This window comes from Pleurodeles waltl, chromosome 11, assembly GCF_031143425.1.
Source record: "Pleurodeles waltl isolate 20211129_DDA chromosome 11, aPleWal1.hap1.20221129, whole genome shotgun sequence".
Classification (NCBI taxonomy): Eukaryota; Metazoa; Chordata; class Amphibia; order Caudata; family Salamandridae; genus Pleurodeles; species Pleurodeles waltl.
Genome location: NC_090450.1, coordinates 530,385,094 through 530,405,140, shown reverse-complemented (window position 1 = coordinate 530,405,140; position 20,047 = coordinate 530,385,094). Strand labels below are relative to the sequence as shown.

The window sequence follows — 20,047 nt, the reverse complement described above, 5'->3', positions numbered from 1 at the left end:
GAATGTGTAATGTACTGTTGGGGGTAAGGCTGGGGAGGGGGGTCCTGCCACCTTTGGGGGTGGCAGGGGTGGTGGGGGGTGTAGGGGAAGGACTCGGGGTGGGGGGGTGGGGGAGACCACTATCAGTGCCAGGGAAGGAATTCCCTGGCACTGATAGTGCTCACCGCCATGGATTTCATGGCGGTTCCAAACCCCATGAAATCCATGGGGGTCAGCCGGGTCATGATACCGCCGGCGGTATTGTGATGACAGCCGGGCTGGAGACCCAGGTCTCCAGACCGGCAGTCGGATCGGAGAAGTGGCGGATGACCATGGCGGTAACCGCCATGGTCATAATTCCAAACTTTTTACCGCCAGCCTGTTGGCGGTAAGACCGCCACTTCTCCGCCGACCGCCAGGGTTGCAATGAGGGCCCAAGTCTTTTAACTGATGAATTAATAAAGAGTTGATTTGAACAGGGATTTAACTAACAGATGACTTAGAATTGTAAGCAATAGGGAATAAAACTTGTTAACCCTTTTCCTGAGTAGTGGTTATTCTTGAGTATTATGGTTTAAGGTTGTTTTCCACAGAATGTTCTTTGATTATTGATGTTAGCCACCATTTCAGTGGTCACCACATGAGTAGGATACTCCATGTGATTCAAAAGGTTCATCGACCCATACGCGTCCCCTTGTAAGTTTACTTACTAAGGACCGGGCGCGCTAGCAACACCATCATGCTGGAGCCACCTTTATGTCATGACCCATGTATGTGCACATGCTTGAGGACGCAGGGACACCTATTCATCATTGCACTTTTATCTGATGACTTTATTAAGCATTGGCAATGACCCTTTTATTTTTCATTTTGACAATGCTGATGACATCTGCAAAGCAAAAAAGGTGAGACCTACTGGCTATGCCAGTGCTTGTATGATTTAGAGGCTTTTGTATTTGCAATCTAGTATCTACATAAACGCTACTGTACTGAAGAGAAACATACATTAGATCAGCAATGAAAAGCTTTGATAGCTACAATGTATAGTTATATACAGAATGGATGTTCCATCAAAAGATCCAGCATAATTCTGTGCATTAATTTTTTGATTGCATAGAAACTGTGCCAAGGGAAGAGTCTATGGCAGAAAGGAGCAGGAATTTAACTAGAAATGATAAAATAGATATGCAAGGAGGGTAGGGGGGAAGAGGTGACCAAGCAAGCAATGCAATTACCCCACTCGTTACATTCTAGTTGGAAATGTATACCAATTGAACAAATTTCTTGAAGCCCCTCCATACTACTATCAACTCTGCAGTGCGCCTGCCCTAATTATGCCAAATGTGTCATATCTACTGTGGGGTTCTGAATGGAGCTCCACTTCCTAAGAGTTCCCCATGTGCACATCCCTCTGCTCTAAGAACCCACGTTTTCTCATCCAGTGCCAAGCAGAAAAATGTACTTCTGGATCCTAATTTAGCTAAACATATATTAAGCTTGACTTTCTTAACCAAAAGGAAGATTATACTGTTTACCCTACATTTCTTGCAGATGCATTGGCTATCTTTGTCTCTACATGGTATTCCGCTTAGGGTTACATCTTGGAGGGCCTTGTGGTGTCATTATGTACAGAGGTGCCCATCCAGCCCCAGTCCCTGCTTTGCACCAGCTCTTTTAGACACCTGTAGGCCCAGATCGGACACACTCAACTACAGCACACCAAGATGGTGATTCCAGCGCTAACACCCCTAGAGTTAACTTTCCCCTTCACATTCTTTATTGTCATGTCTGTCTCTATCAGCCCACAGAGATGATGGTGAGAGAGGCTGCTTCTTCCCAGCCAGGTCACCACTAGATAGAAAAAACTACACAATACAAATTTATAATCCTTGGGCAAAGTCTGGGACAAACTTGGTGTCTAACGAACCAAGTGGTGAAAAACCTGGAAATTGATCATCATTACATTAGTTAAGAGAGATATTGGGTGACACCTGAACCATACTGCTGATGTGAAAGTGCACAGAAAACAAGCATTGACTGCCAGCCTTTTGGATTTATTAGTGCTTGTTTTGCTTTATGATAGTTTTTGCAAAACGTTATTGTTGGGGAAGCGGCAGGGCCCTCTTCAATCTACAAACTTGCCATAGTAGGCCTGACACTGAAGGGAACTACTTTGTGTGTGGATGTGCTCAATGTGAACGAGCAGAATGCCTTTTCTCACAGTGAGGTTAGCAAATGGCTGCAGTGGGCTGACCCGATGCTGTATAGTGGAGGAAAGAAACACTTGAATGACATAGTAACAGACTAATAGATGTAGTGCAGTGGGTATGCTAAAAACCTGTATAATTGTAACACATAATTTTAGTAGAATCAAAAGGTCTTGGCTAATACAAGACCCAAAAGAATATGAGGGGGAAAGGTCAATCGAAGATCTATAATTACTGCTATTTCACAAAAGAGTAGGCAAGTAGTTCCATTACTTCATCTTTTGGCCTAAACTGTAACTTCTCAGCTACTAACAGGACCTTCAACAACATTATGACACATGCATCATACTCCTCTGTGCTGCATGAGAATTAACAGGCTAGCAGCAGTTAAACTTTAAACTGTAACAGAAATATAATCAAGCATGCAATACGACAAAGGTCTTTCCATGAGCACCAGAGACAAAAGCAAAACTGTTGCTTCTTAAGGAGTAATCAGTCATGAACATAAATATGCGTCTTCATATCATACTTACCTACTGCAAGGCCAGCCAGGAAAGCTGCGCCCAAGGAAGACATGTCTGTGTGCTGCGGTCTGTCTATAGGCCGATTAAATAAATCTGCTGTCATCTGCATGACAAAACTGTTATTACAGACTCCCCCATCAGCTCTGAAAAACAGAGGAGATAAAAACAATCACTGGTTTGTTTCTTATAATTTTTTCAGGCTTTTTTTTTTTATTTTTATTTTTTAATAACGCATTTGGTCAGTTGGCCTTAGCAATCAAACCAAGGGTGAAAATATATAAAAAGTATGATGTAAATACGGGGGAATCACAGTGAAAGGTGGTGGCAAAGAGAAAGGGGACATGGAGGGATAATCGGGAACCTCTTGCTGTCTATTTCGCCAGCTGAGTTACAGCAATTTGCTTTTCATGCCTAATCAGAAAATTTAATTATCTTGGATATTACTTGGAGGGTCATGATTTGTCAAATGAGGTCATAGAGGAGGTGAAACAGAGAAGGTATTCAGTTGGAAACGTCCAGCCTTGAAGTTAATCCTCCACTAAATTGTGGATTTATGGCTATATAATGTTACTTCGAATCACCATGGAAGTCCCATTATGCTGCTTACTGTGGTGTTGGATAGAATGATGCCCAGAAATGTTGTAGCAACAAGTTGTTGATAGTCAGTCTTGGATCACCACAGAATACGAAATACAGGATAATATCCGATATATTCCAAAAGCGTTGCTTTCTTCACACAAACTTAGCACGTACTTGCACAGCTTCAAATACACTCTAGGGCCAAGAAAGCGAAAAATAATTTGGTGGAGTATCTAGCTTGAAGGTCAAACTTAAGTGGTACTGATCTGTTGACCTCTGAACTAGAGAATATCTAATGGTAGCACTACTAACCACAAAGAAGTTCTAAATACAATTGGCGAAGCCTTTATAGGGAACATGGACTCCACTGGATGGCTGACCCCACTCTCTCCTCAGTACATGAGGTTCATGCAACCCCCGTTCTGAAACTTGTAGCCCAAACGAATATCCAAGCCAAGGTGTAGGTGGCAGATGGGTCAATGATTCGGCTATGACAGAGCTCATCCGAGCATTGAATCTCTGCTTTAAATCTCTTGTATGTACTCTTACTCCAAGCAATGGCATTCTCCCCACTATACTCTGGTTGAAGTCTCCTTGGTGTAAAACCTGATAAAGTCACCAGGAGCTGCTCAGTTATCTACCTTGTACATTTCAGGAATTGGGTATGTGCTTGTGATTTTTTTTTTTCTTCCACAGCCCTGGATTACTGAGTTCAAATTTCAGCAGAAGGAGCAGACCACTGAAGCCCTTAAATCAAAAGGCAATACCATTTAGCCCAAAAGTCAGTGAAACAGGAAAAATGAATGAATGAATGAATGACAGTGACTCATATAGCACAGTTGGTGAAAGGTATTCCAAGAGCCAAAACGACTAAACAAACAAAGGAATACAATTTGGCTGTCTGGATAAGTAATTGTTTTTGTGGAGTTGCCAAAAACATAGAGAGGAAGGTTTCTGGCTGTATTTGGACTTTGGAAACTATTTTTAGAAGAAAATAATGTTGGGATTAACTTGTCCTTTTGAAACAGAGCGGAAAGAGAAACGTGCAAAAGAGCCTCAAGCTCACTTTAGATCAAGATGATTATATAAAGTCTCACAATTTGGGGAACTGTGGGAGTGTGAAGTGTTGAATGCTCTAAAACACTTAGATTATCTAGGGGCAGATTAAAATCTCACTAATTACCCAGGATTTCACCAGCTGATTCAGATGCACTAAAACCAGCGAAATAGCCTTCACAATAATCTTCTTGCAAAACAGCAAAAGAAAACACTTGGAAGGCTAATTTCGAATGGCAATAGAAATGGCCATCCTATGAATATCAAAGATCTGTTTTGAGAAAAACAAACATTTAAGATCAGCCTGCGGATGAGTGGCAAATGCATTTGGGATGTCTTCACCACAGGTCAAGAAAAGTATTTCTTATGGTACATCCAGGATACAAGTGTTAGACGATTGAGTTAGTTCTCGGAGAGAAATAGGTATGGAGAATACCACTTTATTTGAAGTTTGATTAAATGTTGCCAAATTCTGCCTCATTATTGAAGGGCAGGATGCAGGCATATGAGGCTCACTCAAGAAAAGGGACAGCAAGACTTATCCCATGGATCCATGGCCAGCCACTACTGGAGCAGGTGTCACTGAAATGCTTTATATAAAACCACTTGTGGCATTGTTCAACTTTATTGCTGAGATTCTATAGTGATCGGTGGAAGAAAGTGATATTCGTGAGTTAAGGCCACATGTACAAAGCTTTTTTCTCATCGCAAACGGCCCGATTCTGTGAATCGGGCCGTCTACGATGAGAAAAAAGCATTTTGGTATATATAAACCCTGTTTTACGATTCGGTAATCTATTTACTGAATCACAAAATAGGTTTGTGAGTCACAATTAGGAAGGGGTGTTCCCTTCCTAACTGTGAGTCACAGTGTGATGTATGATTGTTTTGTGACCGTGAATGCGGTCACAAAACAACCACTGTTACATTCGCAAATGGGAAGGGGGTCTCATGGCTCACTGCCTGCTCTGCAAAAAATAAAAATAAAACTTTTCATTTTTTGTTTTTAAATGCAACGGAAAACGGGATGCATTTAAAAAAAAGGAAAAACACTGCTTTATTTAAAAGCAGTCACAGACATGGTGGTCTGCTGTCCCCAGCAGGCCACCATCTCTGTGAGGGTGGCCATTCCCAATGGGGTTGCAAACTGCGACCTACCTCATGAATATTTATGAGGTAGGTCATTTGAGACCCCATTGGGAATCGCAAACAGTGTCATTGACATTGCTGTACATCAGGTTTTACGACTCGCAAATTGCTAGTCACTAAGACTCGCAATTTGCGAGTAGCAAAACCTGATATTTGTACATGTGGCCCTTAGTCTCTTAGACTTTTTTTATGTTATTTGCAACTCTGGACGCTGGCTGCTCTGTTGGATTTATTATAATGTTGGTTAATGTGAAAGGCTAATGATTTTTACACGCAAAAGAAGTACAAAAAGTGTGAAAGTGTATAATCATTGCTAGGAAGTGTATGATTCTTTACACTACACACCAGTAAAGAAGAAAACTGTACACAGTTTTACCACTGTGCTGACCTGTAGGGAGAAAAGCATTAGACAGGAAAGGAAAAATGAGCGTACATGGACATGTTCTGAAGTAAGAGTTGGACCAACAGCTGCAAGGGTAGGCTCCTTCTTGGGGACAAAAACTCAAACAGGTGAGGTGTTTGTACCTTCTGTAATGCTTTGAAGTATTAATAACCACGCAGACAATGGCTTAAGATAAAGTCATCAGCCAGTGAACCAACCAGAGTAGAGAGTAAACTATATGTTGGTCTGCAGAGCCGGAAGTGGTAGAGCAGTGAGCAGAAGAGAAACACAGTTCAATGCATTTCCAAAGGTGAAATGAAATAAACGCAGACAAATTTGCTGGAAACTGTAGGACAAGCAAATTGATACCAGAGGAATAGGCCAGTGCCTAAAGCTACAAAAACCTTAACAATTACTGCTACCTGATAGATTAAGCGGTTTATATTTAGAGCGGTATCTAAGTGTGGATAAGAATGTCAACTCTCTGAGACCCATGCATTAGGATGTCAACAACTAATATAGCAATGATCAAATTCAAGGAACTTATTATCAAAGGTCAATCAGCAGAAAGACACTGGTTACCCTTTCTCATTTCTTCGTGGTCTAGGTGGATTCAGCAGCGGTCCTCTATGGCGGAAGAGCGTTGCCACCCCCGCCAGCAGCAGCAGCTGCAAAACTTTAAAAATAAAACAATAATAAACTATGTTTATTATCCTTTTATTTTTAAAGAGGCAGGGCAAGTGGCATGACGGGCACAGAGGGGGAATGCACAGCACTCCACTCAGCGCTCATATGTGTTTGGCCAGCTGTCTCGGGCCAGTCAAACCCACCTGCGCACTGACCTCTCCCCAACCCGGCACTGTGTTGCTGGGTTGGAGACAGCAGGCAGAGGCTCCCAGTCTGTCTCGGAGTGCTAAATCAGGGCGCTCCGGACAATCCTAACACTGCTTTCATGCTGCCAGCAGCATGAAAGCAGTGTAAGAATTGGCCGGAGAGCAGACTGGGATCCTATGCCTGCTGTGACGAGGAGTGGTGCGGCAGAGACAGCGAGAAAGGTATGGTTTTTTTTGTGTTTGTCGTTCCCGCTCCTTTTCCACGCCGCAAGCCGCAACGGAGTTGATGATAGGTTTCTTTTAAGAAATACACTTTATACTCCAGCACCAGAGATGGTTCCTGGTTCACAGAAACCCTTGAGAGCTCTTCCCATTTCTTACTGATCATCTGAAGAAGAGAAGGGGACCCTTTGCGGGATGAATAAAGGACCTAGTCATCTCTTCCCTGGCATTTACTGGAAGGTTTAGCTGCAAACTCTTCAAAGCCTATATGCACAATACTATCAGTTTTTATAAGCCATCTTATGTGTCTCAAATGGGGATTCTCAATTGATCTGGATGCTTACAGATGGAAAATTTAATAGCTGAGAGCCTAGTACCAAGGTTCACCTGGAGAGCTAGTGTTGCCATTGTTATTGGGTGTATAAAATGGAGGTCCATAGGATTCTGCCAGTGCCACTGGGATCTGGGGCCTGATGTACGATGCATTTTAACGGTAGCAAATGGCCATTTGTGACCTGTAACTTGTTACAGACTCACATTTGGTTTTGCGATTCAGTATTAGGAAGGGATGTGTTTAGGGTGACCCTTCCTAATACCAACTCGCACTGGCATGTAGGAATGTTTTGCGACAGGAAATGCGGTTGCAAAACATTCATAGTTTATCGACTCCTCGAAGAAAGCGGTAGCCCATTCGCAAATGGGAAGGGGTCTCTAAGGGATCCCTTTCCCTTTGTGAATGGGGGTGCTAACATTTTTGCAGAGCTGGCAGTGAGCACAGGAACTACTGCACACTTTCAAAAAAATGAAAAGAAAACTTTTCATTTTTATTTTTTAAACGCATTCCGTTTTCCTTTAGGGAAAGCGGACCTCATTTAAAAAAATTTTTTTTAAAAAGCATTTGCAAAGCCAATAGATTTTGTCTTTGTTTTTTCTTTTGCATTCCATTTTACTATCTAACTGGATTATAAATATTAGAACATTTTTATAATAATGTTTTAAATTTGATAAACCATTCATAGTTGTTTATGTTGTTATTTATTAATTCAACATATAATCATTACATAAACAATTATTAACAGTTTATTACATTTAAAACAAACATTATTAAAACTTTATTCTAATATTTATAATCCAGTTGGACAGTAAGCTAGAATGCAAAAGAAAAAAAAAGGCAAACCCTGTTGGCTTTGTCAATGCTTGTTAAACTTGGTAACACTCTCTGGGACATCAATAGTACCAATCTAACACACAGAAATAACAATAAGCAACAGAAAAGTGACCAGTCCAGCTTTACAAAGGGCCTTCCACTGCGCAGGAACACGGCGTCACATTTTTAGTAACTTTTGAACCATTTGAGCTACAAACATTTCTTGGGTTAAAATCTGCAGATTGTAAATCAGATGAAGGAATATGCTAATGCTAAAATTGCCCCCGTTGCACAATCTGTGAACTCCAGTGGCCCTGCAAATGTGTAGTAGAGAGCGAGAGAGAGTGTGTGTGTGTGTGCGTGCGTGTGAGATAGAGAGAGAGAAATAGAGAGATAGTAGAACGTGATTGTGAGATAAAAGTGTATGCGTGCGTGAGAGTTGAAGAGTGAGTCACAGAGAGACCCTCTCCTGCACTTTAAAAACAGACCACCTCAGTGAGTGGAGGTGGTCGAGTAAACAAGAGTCTCTTTGTCTTTCAAGCGTACTTAAACACCTCAGCGATGGCCTGTCTTGTGGCAAATGATGGTGCCATATGTCACTAAACCGTTTTTTGGGGGTCGAGCGCAAAGTGCTCCTATCCTGCTGTAATCTCTCTTTGGGCTTCTAACCATGCCCATGTTACGTCAGCCACTTTCATTGGTTCGTGGGCTTGCCTTTTAAAATCTGCTTGCTTTCATTAGTGAAAGGCATGCATGCGTCAAGCCTTTTCCGGTGTTTAGCCCTCCTCGAGCGCACCAACCAACTACTGGAAACATACGAGGCTCTGTATTTTCAGCATGGTTTCTGGACTACATTTTCTCTTTATTTCACAGCACGATCGTGCTGGGTTTTACTCAGCAGGATTGCGCTTGTTTTGTTTCCAATTAATGTGCAAAGAAAAGTCTGGTTAGGAGTTTACAACGCTAATGGCTCTAACTCGACAAAATGTAAGACCCGTTGCATTGTGAATGCTTGTTTTCTTTGTCATTTTATCAATATCCCAAAAGGTACAAAACAGGGTCATGTCTGCTCTCAGCGTTCAACCCAATATACCCTATCTTGCTGAATATGGTGTCTGCGTGAGGAATTATTCTGCAATTTGTATTTATCCCCAAGAAATCGCCAAGCACTGACTGTCATGGTGGCATAAAAGCTGTCCAATGGACAGTATTGGATATTCTGAGATCATTAACAAGCGTATAATTTTGGGGTATTGTTGGCTCTTCTCATCCAGGCATTATCATCTGGTCCTGTCCATTATTAATGTTTCCAGGACATTATCAGCAGCACCTCAGTCGAAATGACAGAAAACCTCATCCAATGGAACCCATCCTGCTGCGGGCAGTGACCATCAAAGCGTCAATCACACACTACGTCATCAAGCACAGTAGCTGCCTCCTTCACACAACTGTTGATTCTATGCCGCAGGCATCTAGATAAAACAGCAGTGATTACACAAGGAATAAGCCTTTCACAAATGCTGCACGAACAAGAGAACATTATGCCGAACAGGTGCCACATTTGTTCCTGCATGCAGCGAAGAAGAAAGAAGACAGAGAAGATGGCAGCAAAGAAAGAAGACCGCAGCAAAGAACGAAGACAGCAATGAAGAAAGAAGATGGCAGAGAAGAAAGAAGACATCAGCGAAGAAAGAAGACAGCATGTAGAAAGAAAAAAGAAGTACCTTCAGCATCGTAGCCTGAGGAAGGACACTGGCCAGTGTCCAATGGCAAGTGACCGGAAGGAGTACTTGGTCTAGAGGCAACCCAAACATCAAAGAAGACAGCAGGAAGTGAAAAAGACGACATGCTGGCGAATCAGAAGCAAGTAAATTAGAGCGACATTGAACCAAGCCAATGGTAAGTGTAGGTAAGGAAGGGGCAGTGTCTTTGCCACTGTTATGTTTTTTATCAACAAAAGATTTCGCAAGCAGAGCGCACAAGCACGGAGCACGGAGGCAAAACTGAAAAACGGCTTTATTTAAAAATCAGTCACTGACATGGTGGTCTGCTGACTTTAGCAGGCCACCATCCCTGTGAGTGCCGGCCATTCCCAATGGGCTACAAATTGTGACCTCCCTTATGAATATTATTGAGGCAAGTCCCTTGCAACCCTTTTAGGAATCACAAACAGTGTCTCAGACACTGTCGTACATCAGTGTTTACGACTCGCGACTCACAAACAAAAGGCAAACACTGAGAGTCGTTCATCTGGCCCCTGGATATAGAACTTCACAACAGGACTAAGAGAATTCTACCAGAGAGTCGTTCCTTAAGCAAGTGACTTGGGTTGACTACCTTAAAAATCTATCTGATGGTCAAACATAGCTTGCATCTGGACTACTAAGACATGGCCTAATGAAAACAGTAACATAGCAGAAACAAAGGAGAGACTGAGCAAAGGAGAGAAAAAACATGGTGCTAAAGCCACAGGTGAGAGAAGCAGTCTTAAGAGCTTCAAAGCATCTAGTTGACACTGGTAGGCAGAATTCAAGAAAATGGGGTGGTCCACTTAGTGTGTATAACAGAGGAGTCAGACCAACAATACAGAGAGATGCACAGCATAGTACTGTGTCTGCCCACCACTTGTTTTTGGACACGTAAGAAGCAGTTTTGAGTGTAATATTTCCGCTGATTAAATTATGGTTTACCATAAATCACACAGTTACGAGTAAAGCTGATCATTAAACAGATAGTGATTTATGGAGACAGTGCTGTTCTTCTCACATCACCTTAGAAGGCCAAGTTGTTATTAGAATGTTCTTGACAATACATAACGCAACTATCCTGGCAGCCTACACATAATTATAGGCTTTTGCTAGCTGGCAAACATGGCACAAGTGCCTCATTAATGGTAGTTTACTGCATCCATAGGCTCAGAAAATCACTAACAATACAGTTGACACCTGGCCGGGATGGAAAGAAATTCTATTTTTACAAGACAAACTGTGAATCAAACTACTATGTTCAAAAGTCACCTGGTAATACCATCTTGGCAGATGGTGTTTTCTAGTGGAAAGACCTTTTACAGTTTCATAAGAACTGGTGTATTTGATGGCACACTTGCTACTCCAATAGAACCAGCTTCCCAAAAACAATGTCACCAAATGCAGGTTAACCTTAAATCCTTAGTGTTTAATAATCATGAAGTATTGTGTGAGAAGTACAGCTATGGTAATCAATTAAAAAACACACTGATGCCAGTGAGCATCATAGTTTTGTGAACTACAAAGAGTAACACAACTGATGGTAGTACTAAAGCTTTACAATGTACAGGCATGGCCTTCTTATGTTTTATGCTTCTTAATACTCTTACCTTCCAATCTGAAACAAACCTGTTGCCCTTTACCCCTCACATTCTATTTCAAAACATATCTATGTTATTGTAACTCCAAAAAGTAGCAACCACTCATAAAGGTCACTGTACCATCTCGCTGTTTTTAGTAATTTCAGCGGATTCTGAATGTTTCTGTTGGAAGGAAGCTTGCTGGTTTAGGCAAATGTTCAACATTTAAATTTCAAGGTTAAATAGTTTAGGCAGTAATGGATATTAGTCAATCACACGGTGAACAGATGTAAACTTAAATGGGAAAATTAAATAAAATGCATTTAGTATTCAGAGCATATATAATATACTATAAAAATGACCACACTTGCCTGATGTCTGTAACCGGAATGGCTGTCTCCCTCAACATTGTATCAAACAATTGCTTATTTCTAAAAGCGAGAAAAAAAAACAAGCATTTTAGAAGGTCCTGAATACTACACTACTATTGGTAAAAACATCACACTTGGAATTCTCCGAAATGTTACCATTGCTGGCTGTCATAACTAGCAGCCCATTGTTTTTAGAGGGTCTGGTTCCATTGTGAATGCAAGCGACCAATACAATATGCGCTTAGTTACACGATGATGGAGCAGAATGAACTTTGAAGGTGTCCCTGAAAAGCATGCTAGGTCAAATTAAAATGCTGAAGAGATTGTGCAGAGACAAAATACACCATACATAAGAATGTGCCACCCGCCATACCTCCAGAATCTATGCTGCAAGAGTGTGGACCAATCTCCCAAAAAAAAAAAAAAACATTCTGCCCCCTAGCTCACTAATGTCCATGAGGCTTTCAACATGCATCTTCCATTATTCTACCCGCTAAATCTCAACCTTCCTCTCCTTCCCAGCCCCCGCAGGAGGACTTCATCTCTTGACTGTCTTGTTTTGTAGCATAAGCACTGAGCTATCTATGTGCCAAGGCCTGCACAATACAAGTTCTATAATGAATACATGAATACCTGAAGGCTATAGACTCCAGTATGGCACGAACAAGATGGTGTTTGGTGGTGGAAGGCTTCAGGCCCATGAAAGAGGCACATGCACAAGGATCATTCACTGGAGCCTAGAATACATACTTGACAGTAAGAAGCACAGAACTGTCACCGATGTGGATGACTTGAAAGGAGTTGCAGGAGTAATACAGTAAAAACAACATATAATAAACACTTACATATAACCAAAAAGAGGCCGCGTATTGAGAGGAAGAAAATTGAGAGAATATATAAGCAGTGTAATGTGGTAAGTTCATAATAACATAACGTGACAATACTCAATTTACAGACTGACTGAGAATAAACTCTGGAGGTTTGCATCCTTAATACTTTCTGCTCCCACTATAACGACTCTAAATCAATCTCTATTTTTCTTGTAGACTGCAGGTGAGAATACATGTCATACAATCATATTCAAATGAGTTAAACTACTAGATGATTTCCACACCTGCTACACATACATTGACTGAACTCAAGGCACTTGTTGAAAAAGGTATGCAGGATGGCCAGATCAATCAATCTTTCAGAATAAGTGAAGACTATGTAAAGGATTTTCTTTTAGATTAATTGTATGCAAATGTATTACGAGTAGATATCATACAAATCTGGCTTAGATGCAGCTCTTGTGTATCTACTGTGCACATCAATGTGCTAACCCATGATCTAGTAGGCTCATGTGCATCTTATTCCATTGTTGTAGGAAACTGGGTTTACTGGTTGGGGGTGGGGACCCTTCTCAAGCAGTAACCACATTTCTTACCAGGGTGAAGCACAAGCAAACCCCAAATTTACCTGTGCCTAACTCTCTAGTAGTTCGGAACAAAAAGTAGTAAGACTCAACTTAATCTGTAAATTATTTGTGCAGCACTTAATAATGAAGTGAAAACAAACACAGCACAAATCAAATTTCTCAAAACTATTTTAAAAAATGAACTGAATAAATTATTTGACACCAAAAGGACAAAAATCCAACAACTAGACCCAGAGGTATGCAATTTTACAGGTTGTGTGAAAATCATGATCTACGAAGCAAAAATTGTGAAGTTATCTTGTTGCGGCATATCGGGTCCAAGGCCCATATGTTCAAAGGCATTTCCTAATGGTGCAAATCACTATTTCGGGCCGTAACAAAATGCAAAATTTATTTTTGGTATGTACAAAAGGCATGTGCGGTGGTGCAAAATGTGATTTCTATCTATTAGAAATCACATTTTGGAAATCGCAAGATAAGAAATCCCAAATAGGGAATTCCTAATTGTGAATCACTAACAAATGTACAACAATTTCCTAAGTGCGACTAGTCATAAAATGGCCCTTTAGGAAATACAATTTCCACTGATTCAGATCTGGTGGCAATCAGGTGCAAACTATAAAAAGGCACCCAAAATGCATCAGGCTATTTCACAATGGCGGCATTGGACATTCTGGGAAGAAGGATGAGGATTTTGACAGTGAGGCAGAGAAGGAGGAAGAGACAGGAGAGGATATTTAGGGTGAGGGTCACCCTGTTTGGACAGAGGAGGAGATTCATGAGAAGTATATACTCAGTAGTCAGGTGGTACTTGATTTAACTGCTGAGCTACAACCTCAGCTACAGGCTCCAACACTCGGAAGAAACGCAACCCCACCAGATGTGCAAGTATTGTGTTGCCTAAACCTCTTAGCCTCTGGCAGTTACCAGGAGGTCGTAGCAGTGGCAAGGGATGTCACAAAGTGTGCTGTCCAGGTTCTTTCACAGGTTCCAGGACATCATGTTAAGCAAAAAACAACCAGTGTATGTATCATTTCCCAATACCCCCAATCATTGTAACAAACAAAACTGATGTTCTACAGGGTAGCCCAGTTCCCCATTGTTACATGTTGTGTTGATGGCACACATATTGCCATATGTTCCCTCTCAGCTAATGCATTAATTCACAGGAACAGGAAAAGCTAACACTCCCTCAATGTACGGGTAGTGTGTGATCCCTCCTGTCTCATAACAGACCTTGTGGTCAGATTTCTAGGCAGCACCCACGACTCATTCATGTTCCGCCACAGTTTACTACATATCCAACTGGCACAGGGTGAATTTTTAGCGATAGCTTCCTACTAGGTAAGAGAATCACAGACACAATGCATACAGTGAGAAGGATGGTGTGTGTCATGTGACCTAATGGTGTACCTGCTTAAGCCCTTCAGATGACAGTGCATATGGCTTACGTCTCTGGTTCCTCACACCATACCTGACTCCACACACAAGAAGTGAAAGACAGTACACCAGGGCACACAGGACAACATGCCCCATCATAGAGAGGACATTAGATATCCTGAAGTCCCACCTCCATTGCCTACACAAGACCAATGGGGCACTACTGTACAGACCGGATACATGCTGCAAGATCGTCGTCACATGTGCCATGCTGCACAATATCGCAATGAGGGGGGCTCTGCACAACATCCCCATATAGCCTGAGTCTAACTCTGATGATGTGTTACCACCACTACAGGCACAGAAGGAGGGTATACGTGCAGCAGAAGGATGTGCACGACGCACAGAGATAACCAACAACTATTATTGAGGTAAGAGATGTGAAAGCCTCCTAAAATGAGACATCACAAATTATGGTAGTGATGGGTGCACAATTGAGTGAACACCTTTTATTCAGGTGGCAACAACAATGTTGCAAGCAAGGATCAACTACATTCTTGTGGATGATACCTTGTTAAAATAAGAACAACGAAGTAAATAAGATGAAATAAAAGAAGGCAAACCATCCCAACTAAGGCCCTCATTATGACCCTGGAGGTCCACTGCTGTGAGACCGGCGTTCCTGTCGCCGGGATACCCCCACAAACACCTCCGCACATCAGGCACACACAAAATCACACACAGACACCCCCCCACTCACACACATACAACATAGACACGCATACATACCCATACACATCACACATACACTCACCATCCCCCACCCCCTCCCTTCACCTACAACCATACAAACACAAACCTGGAGGCACTCACTCACACACCCCCTTACATTCACCCATGCACACCCCCCACCCCCCGTCCACATGTATACACACATGCATCATCATCACCACATTTACACACAGGCACACGTGCACACACAGACACTCTCCCCACTTCCTCCACATTCATGACAAGCATACACACTCACACAAACCCATCCACTCCCCCCCACCCCCCTCCCCTTGCAGACGGCCCTTACCTCATCCAACGAGTCGCTCCTCTGTTAGGGGACGGGACCGCGCTCCCACCGCCACGCCACCAGAAGACCACCACACAGAATTACTGGTTGTAATTCTGTGAGCGGTCTTTACCTGGCATGGCAGTGCGGAACTGCCTAAGTGCCGCTGACCGCCGTGATGAATGGCGCCAGATATCCGACCGCCGGCGGTGTGGATGTCCGGTGGCAGTCATAATACAGTGGTCGGAAGACCGCCAGAACTGGCAGTCTACCGGCGGCCTGGGCTTGGCAAAAGTCCGCCGCAGTCATAATGAGGGCTTAGTGTCTAGAGAGTCACTTCTTACGGCCCCTTGGGTTAGGTACTTTGTCATCAGCACTGGGTTGTAGGACTGTTGATGAGTCATTGCCAGACCTGTGGTGGCGTGAGTGCTTGGTACTCCATGGGTCGGGCATGGATATACCACTGAGGCTAAAGCCCTCCTCGCTCTCAGGTGAGGCTGGGATGTCGGGGATACAGAGGGTCTAGATGTTCTCCAGTGCGGTTGTGACTTGCACCAGCCAACAAGTGACATCATAACAGTAGTGTGCCATGTCCGTCTTGATATTGACAGTCCGCCTTGCCAGCGCTGAGGCTTCAGATGCCAGCCAGTTGACAGAGCAGGTGAATGTGTAAAAAGTGCCAGGTGCTGTCTGTGCCCCTGATGCTGCACACACTGCTCCCTCTCTATTGCTGCTAGGCACGTTCCTGCCCTTTCGCTATGTTGTGCAGCAACTTGACATGCATTGCAGTTGCCTGCTGACTATGACTATTTGCTTTGTCTTCAGAGGCTGATTGGAGATGATGGACCTCTCCAAACCACTATACACAGGATGTGCATAAAATATGTCATCTAACACAGTCTCTGGACAACCTACTGAGATTTGGCCTCTGCACCTTCAAGGTGTCCTGTTCTCAGACGTTGTAGTGTCCCTGCTTTGCAACTATTCCTCTTTGCTGTCCTGAAACACTGGCAGTGGTGAGATGGCGGCTTACCTGCCAGTTGGAGATGGGGTGATGGGCTGAGGGAACTGAGGTGTTGTGACCTCAAGGACCACCTCAATGTCCAGTTTTGGCCTGGCAAAAGGTTTATTTTGCCAGTCCGAAATAAACTGCACACACAGGCTGTAATGGCAGGCCTAAGACATGTTTAAAAGACTACCTAAGTGGGTGTGACAACCAGTGCTGCAGTTCCACTCAGCATTTCATTTACAGGCCCCAGATACATGTAGTACCATTTTATTAGGGACTTACAAATAAAATAAATATGGCAATTTGGTGTAAGCCAGTTTCACCATGTTTAAAATAAAGCAAAAACACTCTAGCAAGAGTAGAGAAGTGTGCAGAGTACTAAGGCAAGCAAAATAAATTGAGCAAAAACAGGAGGATTGAAGGCAAAACATTAAGAAAAAAGAACACCAATGATATCTGGTCAAACACTTGCAACGCAAGTGGTCTTATCGCTCTCAATCCAAACTGGGTCGGAACCAGAACGTAAAGCATACCTGTACTACAATAAGTAGGTATTCTGAATTGTATCTACCTTTCCTGTAAACTAAATTGCTGTAAATTAATGCACATCAGGTCACAGGCCAACAATTGAGAATCCCTCAGAAACCATAGACATGATCTGCAGCTTTGTAAACAGTAATGCAGCACTCTGTCTTTCAGATAAGAGCGAAGATCGGACCTTAATGCCTTACTAACTTTACCTTATATTAGCTCCTGTCTATCAACTAATTCTCATGAAAACCAACAACTATCTTCTACTAACTCTTGTTACCTTCACTAATGCAGTCTACCAGCAACTTCCTCCTACCAACTCTCATCACCTGCCCAGTACTACTAATATCCAAATGCCAATTCGTGCCAGTGGGAACCATTAGTAATGTCAAACGTGACCACATCAAGTCATATTAATATTTGAAACACTGTTTTTCAAGTTTCAATTAAGGTACTTCATTGAGATGGTGATTCCAAGCACCTTGAAGTCATTGATTTAACATTGTATCTTACATCAGACTTACGGAGGTTCATCTTTTACCAATAAGCCAAGGCCATTCACCATCGACCCTAGTAAGCTCGGGCTTCTAACAGACTCCAGGCTCTATCACATACTAGCCTCTAACAAACCCATACCTCGAATCAAACCCCAAACACAGCCTAAGGCCAACTCCACAATCAACTAACTAGACATACGCTATAGAGTACCACCTCTTTCAATATATCACTATTGTAAACTCCTGTCTGGCCACCTACTGCCCCAGTCCCACTCCTGACACCTACTAACACTCATCTTACATCAATCTTCTCTTTGAACCACCTAACTTAATATTCTTCTAACAGATTTGGACCTCGCCTCATGTTCACCTCAAACTTACCCAGTCTTCCTCCTCTTACAATCTCCCATCACTGACTTAACTTTTATATTCTACCAGCAACTAGGTGTGAAGTTTCCAAAAACATTTGTTCTCTGAAAGATAAGGCCTCACCTGTGGCACAAGCTTTGCTTCACTAAGCATTCAACTTTATTTCACCCTACTGTTTTTATAAATATGTAAATTAGTAAAAGAAGCTTTAACACCTGATTCTACCCAGCAAATTTAGGAACGGGTTTACATATGTTTCAAAAAGCTGTCTTACCTGTAGCCCACTGAAGGAAGGAACAAAATAAACACCATCACAATCGGGCAAACCTTTTGCCATTTTTGCTGTATCTTCAGCATTGTCAAACAAATCTGTAATGCATAAAAAATACTACATGATTCACAATTCAACTTTAGGGCTAACATCTCTAGGAAAAATGAAAAAAGTCTATTAAAGTATATATTATGAAAGACCTTATGCTAGCACATTCAAATTTGATCAAATTCTCGGCTCTGCTAACCATTTGTGACTATTAAGATCCACCTTAACTTAAACAATCAAATGGAATATCCACCTTCTAAGCTGCTCTTAAAGCTTATAATTCAGGATCATAGACAGGATTCTCAAATTAAAATATGAACAGCCTATTGTAAGCATTTCCTAAAGAATTACCACTCATGCTCTATACGGAATGTTTCTGACGAAAACAACAAACAATTAACATAATAGGTAAAGCTCTTCTACCAAGGACTATGTAATAATTACATTGTCTATTTATTGTGACGTACGTATATCCACATGAAATATTGATACAAACCTTTTGCTATAAACAATGAACACAAACAATATATTGATAAAAATAAACACTGGAGGATAAAAAAAATGAAAAAGGCTTTTCCAGGGATAAAGGGGCAAAATCCTGCCTTCACTACGTCAGATCATTCTTACAGAGCCACAGAGCACCCAATATTTCAGAAATTATGCAATCACTGTGAAATCAGAAAACAAAAACTCAAGGTCCTATCAGCTCTCAAGTTGGTAGCAAGGCCCCGCTTCACCCACAAATGCATGCAGGAGAGTGCTCCAAAAGCCTGAGCAAAAAAACATAATACATTAGTGGTTGTGCTTATACATAAAAGCCCATAAACAGGCTCTCCACCACAGACCATCTTAAATGTAGATATATCTTTTGCTCTCCACAGAACATAACTCTCAAACATGATTCCTGTTAACATCTACAAGCAACCACTTACCATACTAAAGAAAACATGGCCTACCGTATATAAATAGTTCATGTAAAGTACATCTTGATGCAATTAATTAAAGTGTGCTGAGCATTCTGCATTCATTCACCAAAAATTAATGGTGTTATATGTGTGGATTTAGATGAATTTCCTTAGGAGGACAGGGTTGAGTGATTTAGTGGCAGGACATAGTTTTACAGTTCCTGAATATTGTTGGAAGGTCCCATTCCTAACCTCTCCTAGCCTATGTAAAATTTTAAGGGATGGCAGAGACTTAAATATATGAGTGGGAGGAAAGGATGGTTCTTTAAACAAGGATGGAGTTCTGGGACCACCATGAGGGACTAAAGGAAGGCTGGAAGGAATAAGGACTTTCTCCTCAGGTCTCAGGAATATCAGTAGACTGACCAAAATGAGAAAACAGATAGCAGGGAGCCAGTCTCATTATCTGCCTTGATTAACTGATCATGTAGATAGAAAAGGTCACAATGCTGTGGCGGAAATTGTCAACGGCATCCTGGATTGAACGCCTTTGATGGAGGGAAGGCACTATTCTTGTTGGCACTGAGCAACGCTCTGTGAACCGCAACTTCAGGGTGGAGCAGGGATATCACTTGAGCTTATCCATTGGAAACTATAGCCTTAAATGAGAAGTCTCAACAGGAGACTCTTTGAAAGGGCTATGAAAAGTAAGTTAGTGAAAAAGGTTGGCTGTAAACAATTTGATAGCAAAGAGCAGCTGTCACTAACCACATATTCCAAAATGAT

At 42.0% G+C, this 20,047-nt stretch overlaps 1 protein-coding gene across 3 annotated transcripts in view; it reads right to left on the bottom strand.

Annotated features, from left to right (window-relative positions):
- The window catches only part of GK5 (glycerol kinase 5), a 252,107-nt gene that overhangs the window by 69,330 nt on the left and 162,730 nt on the right, over nt 1–20,047 (bottom strand). For all 3 annotated transcript variants that reach the window (XM_069213924.1, XM_069213925.1, XM_069213926.1), the window contains exons 12-15: nt 18,312–18,406; nt 12,408–12,511; nt 11,775–11,834; nt 2,720–2,853 (exon numbers count right to left, since the gene is read on the bottom strand). In XM_069213924.1, the coding sequence (XP_069070025.1) occupies nt 2,720–2,853; nt 11,775–11,834; nt 12,408–12,511; nt 18,312–18,406 (393 nt within the window). The remainder of the gene's footprint in view (nt 1–2,719; nt 2,854–11,774; nt 11,835–12,407; nt 12,512–18,311; nt 18,407–20,047) is intronic.